This window comes from Castanea sativa, chromosome 3, assembly GCF_040712315.1.
Source record: "Castanea sativa cultivar Marrone di Chiusa Pesio chromosome 3, ASM4071231v1".
Lineage (NCBI taxonomy): Eukaryota > Viridiplantae > Streptophyta > Magnoliopsida > Fagales > Fagaceae > Castanea > Castanea sativa.
The window spans coordinates 35,014,119-35,018,463 of record NC_134015.1 but is presented as its reverse complement, the minus strand read 5'-3'; the positions used below and the strand labels follow the sequence as shown (position 1 = coordinate 35,018,463).

Sequence of the window (4,345 nt, the reverse complement as noted above, 5' to 3'; positions counted from 1 at the left end):
AACCACCGCTCAGTGTTCCAACCTACCTCAACCAATCATTCTCTCGATCGGCGGCGGGTTGAAAGTTTGTCCACCCCATCTGGTAGGGTCAGATACGGGTTGAGCACAAACCTGATCCGACTCGACCTATGGACAGGCCTAGTCATGTCTTATAAATAGCATGCACTCATTGTAATAGAAGATTATTGAATAAAAAATTTAAAAAAAAAGGTGAGGCTTTGCTCTTCTTTTGGTTCTTCAGGAATTGTGAACTTATCAGATATTTTTCCTTGTGGCATTCAAACTTTATACTTTTGGTTTATGATTCAATTATAATCATTGGGTTAAAGTCTGTTATTTATACTTTTTGGTTCACGTTTCATTTATAAACGTTGGGTTAGGGTTCTATCAAAATCTGAATTTTAACTTTCAGGCAAATATTCTAATATTATTTGTTGGGTTTCAAAGCGTGTCGATTGAGGTTTGCATCAATTGACCATCAAAGTAATAATGAGGCAGGCCCCTCATACCAAAACCCTTCAGAATGTGAAGAAGAAAAGGTCCATGATGAGTCAACCAATCCTATAGCAAACATGGTCTTAGAAGAACCTGCCCAGAAATACGTAGATATTATCACTAGGATTGATTTCCAAAAATGGCATTCCAAAGTCAAGATTGTCATTAGCAAAGATTTTGAATTCGAAGTTATAGCCCTTATAGATTCAGGCGTAGATCTCAACTACATCCAAGAAGGAATCATTCCCTCCAAGTATTTTCAGAAGACTAGGGAACGGTTATCCTCAGCTAATGGAAGCCAAATGCAGATTAAATACAAAATTCCAAAAGCTCATGTGTGCCAAGATAACACATGCTTCAAAACAGCTTTTGTCTTAGTAAAAAATATGACAGATAGAGTAATCTTAGGAAATCTTTTCATGTGTCTGTTATACCCATTCACTACAGATAGTGAAAGAATCACTACAGAAGGTGAAGGAATCACTACCTATCCTTTTGGTCAACCAATTAATATATATATCTCCCACCATAAACCATTTACCCTCTCAAAAGAGGGGTAAAAAACCAATCAACAGACTTAGTAAGCAGGCTATGAGGAGGAGGCGAAAACCAAATGCACCTTCATTCCTTATTCCATAGGCACATCCATGGAACTTCTTGGCTCATGGCTCTTCCATATCCCATCATCAACACCGTAAGGAAATATAATAGTATAAATATTGTATACACTTCATATTTCTCCTCCAAAACTATTCTACACAACCAACAACCTTAATGACTTGCGAATGATGTTGGACTAGAAAGAAAGTAAAAAAAAAAAACCAAAATAAGCAGCAACACAAAGAAAAACAGAAATGCACTAAATTAGGGGAAACAAAAAAGAAGAACACAACAAGACGATATGTGGAGATCCTTGACTTGCACCTGGAGAAAGTGTATTTTTATGATGCCACTCTAAGATCATTATTCAAGTTTGCAAATACTAAACAACCTAGTGTAATACTTCCTACCATGGCATATCAACACCTAATACAAGCCTTAGAATCAAGCAATGTTTCTCAAACTTCTTAATCTACTCAATTTCCAAACCTAAGATAATAAGACACGGATGCAGACTTTCATATTCCTATGAAAGCAATGCTTGTAAAATTCAAAGATTAATGACAATTCACAAGTGAAGACACATATAAGAACATTATCAGTCATTAGGCTAAGGAAATATATATCTACATACGAGCATAAAATTATAGGCACAATGTGTCAACTAGCAGTAGCTAGGACTTGTGCAACGTCTGTCCTGGCCATTGTAGCATGTGTGTTGCCCAAGGCATAAGAGGCATGAAAACTTGACAAATATTAACAATCACTACACCTATGTGAAAGCCCACGTGTACGATCAATGGAAACATATTTTGAATTCCTAAAGTAAGGTTTGCATTTAGGTCAATTTACAAGCACAATAACTATCATTCCCTAACCAACTTCTGTTATACTAGTGAGAGGCTGAAACTTTTTTTAAGCAAACAACAAAAAAATAATTACAAGAAGTGAATACTCACCTAGAGAAGCGAAAATTAGAAAAAGGGGCAATGGGGTGTTGTTTCATATTACACAAGGAGAACAAATAACCAAAAAGTATGAAACAAGAAAAAAGAATAAAGGGAAGGAGAGGGGGGAGGGGGGAAGAGAAAACATTGAAAGACGCCATGTCACATGCATTTATGATCATATGTACTCAAGAAAAGAATGAGCTGAACTGTGCAGTCATAATATAAATAAAAGAATAACATCAAAGTATAGCTCACAAGCTGCCCTTTGTTTCATTGTAGAAGCACTAAAACCATCTCCCAAACAAATAACTCACTCATGGGCTTTTAAATGAGAAATTTCTAAAGAATCACATTGTGCCTGAGAATTGTGGAGACTACCGTGTTCAATTGCTGCTTGATTCTAACTTTTTTGTCTATACAAATATATGTTACGACACAAGTCACAACTGCATTAATATAGTTGTCAAATGTAAAAGGAATTTACAGCTCCAACACAAAAAACTCGTAAGATAATTAACGTCTTCAATTTTGAGGGTCTAGAAGCACAGTTCAGTTGAAAAGACATTATTCAATAAACTTAAACTGAAACCAAATAAATAATAATCATAATATACGCAGATAAACCTAAAACTCTTCATAAACAAGGCGAGAATCATGTTGAATCCAGAAATGATAACAACTATCAAAAGATTCTAGCAGGGTTAATTAGAATTTTCCCAAAAAAAAAACAAAAACAAAAAGATGAGTTCTTGATAAAATCTTACCCTTGTAACTCTAACCCGAACCTTTGTCCTTCCCTTCATTACCACCAACAGCATCAGTCACCAGAGCCATCGGTCTTTGATCAATAACCTCATCAATAATCCCAAACTCCTTGGCCTCACCCGGTGTCATGAAATAATCCCTGTCCATGTTCGTCTGAATTACCTCTAATGACTGCCCTGTGTGCTCCACATACAGTGCATTCAGAGAATCCCAAACCCGAACAATCTGCTTCGTGTGAATTGTCAGATCCTTTGCCTGCCCACTGTATCCACCAGAAGGCTGATGAATCATAATTGTGGCATTGGGAAGTGCCCGCCTCTCACCCTTGGCTCCTGCAGCTAAAAGGAGAGAAGCCATCGAAGCAGCTTGCCCCAAACAAATTGTATTGATTGGAGACCGGATGTATTGCATTGTATCATAAATTGCAAGACCTGTATGATTCAATCCAATCCAGGAATAAATAAGTTTCTGGACAGGGAGGAATAGAAGGACTTTCCAAGTCTTTAAATATGTACAACAGAAAAACTAAGCTCAATACATATGCATCACAAATGTTTTTTCTACAAAGAAGCCACAACAAGAAAAGAAACCATTTTTTTTTTAAAAAAAATTTCCATCAACAAATTTTAAGTTGTTATGTTTTGACAAATATATCTTGAATCTCTAGATCCTTTGAACTAACAATTAGAAATAAGCAATATCGAATTTGAAAAGTGGAATAGAATGTACCTGCGGTGACGGCGCCGCCGGGGGAGTTGAGGTACATGTGGATGGGTTTGGAGGGGTTTTCAGACTCGAGGAATAGGAGCTGGGCGACGACAACGTGGGCAGTGTCGTCGGAGATGGGTCCGTTGATGCAGACAATTCGTTCCTTGAGGAGACGGGAGAAGATGTCGTAGGCGCGTTCGCCTCGCGACGAGTGCTCTATCACCATTGGGATCAGGCTGTAGCTGCGCATCATTGGCTGCTGCAGCTGTTGACACCATTTCGCCCTGCCCACCAGTCTCGCGCTTGAAATTAGACTCCTCATCCAAATGCCAATGCTATAGAGAAAATCAGAGAGTAGTAGTGGTAGTAGTAGTAGATCTTTGATTTGGAAACAATCGCCTAGGGTTTATGACTGAAGATAAGAGGTTTTTTTATTTTTTATTTATTTTTAAATTTATTTATTTTATTTTTAGAATGTTATGTTAAGATAAGAGTTCTAGTGCACGGGTACTCTTTTAATTTAATTAATGTAAAAAATAATAATAAATAAAAACTACATTTATTAAATTTTCTTTAGTCACTTCAACAAAGTACCACTAAGGGTGTGTTTGAATACCACTTATTATTAAAAATTGAAAATTGAAAACTAAAAACACTGTAGCAAAATAATTTTTAATTATGTGAATAGTGCCATGAGACCTAATTTTAAAGAAAAAATTGCTGAATGAAAGTATTTGTGGGTCTAGTGAATAATACATGGGACCTACACAAAATGCCAAACGCTAGCTTCAACGCAGACACTGGCGTATCCAAACACTCACTAGATC

General features: G+C 36.7%; 1 protein-coding gene across 1 annotated transcript; it reads right to left on the bottom strand.

Annotated features, from left to right (window-relative positions):
• Nucleotides 1-2,593: 2,593 nt before the first annotated feature.
• Nucleotides 2,594-3,944, bottom strand: LOC142629930 (ATP-dependent Clp protease proteolytic subunit 2, mitochondrial). Its single transcript, XM_075803977.1, has 2 exons — nt 3,540-3,944; nt 2,594-3,241 (listed from the first exon to the last, which is right to left on the bottom strand). Exons 1-2 carry the CDS (start codon nt 3,838-3,840, stop codon nt 2,820-2,822), a joined length of 723 nt encoding a protein of 240 aa, XP_075660092.1. The 5' UTR covers nt 3,841-3,944; the 3' UTR covers nt 2,594-2,819.
• Between the last annotated feature and the right edge of the window lie 401 nt (nt 3,945-4,345).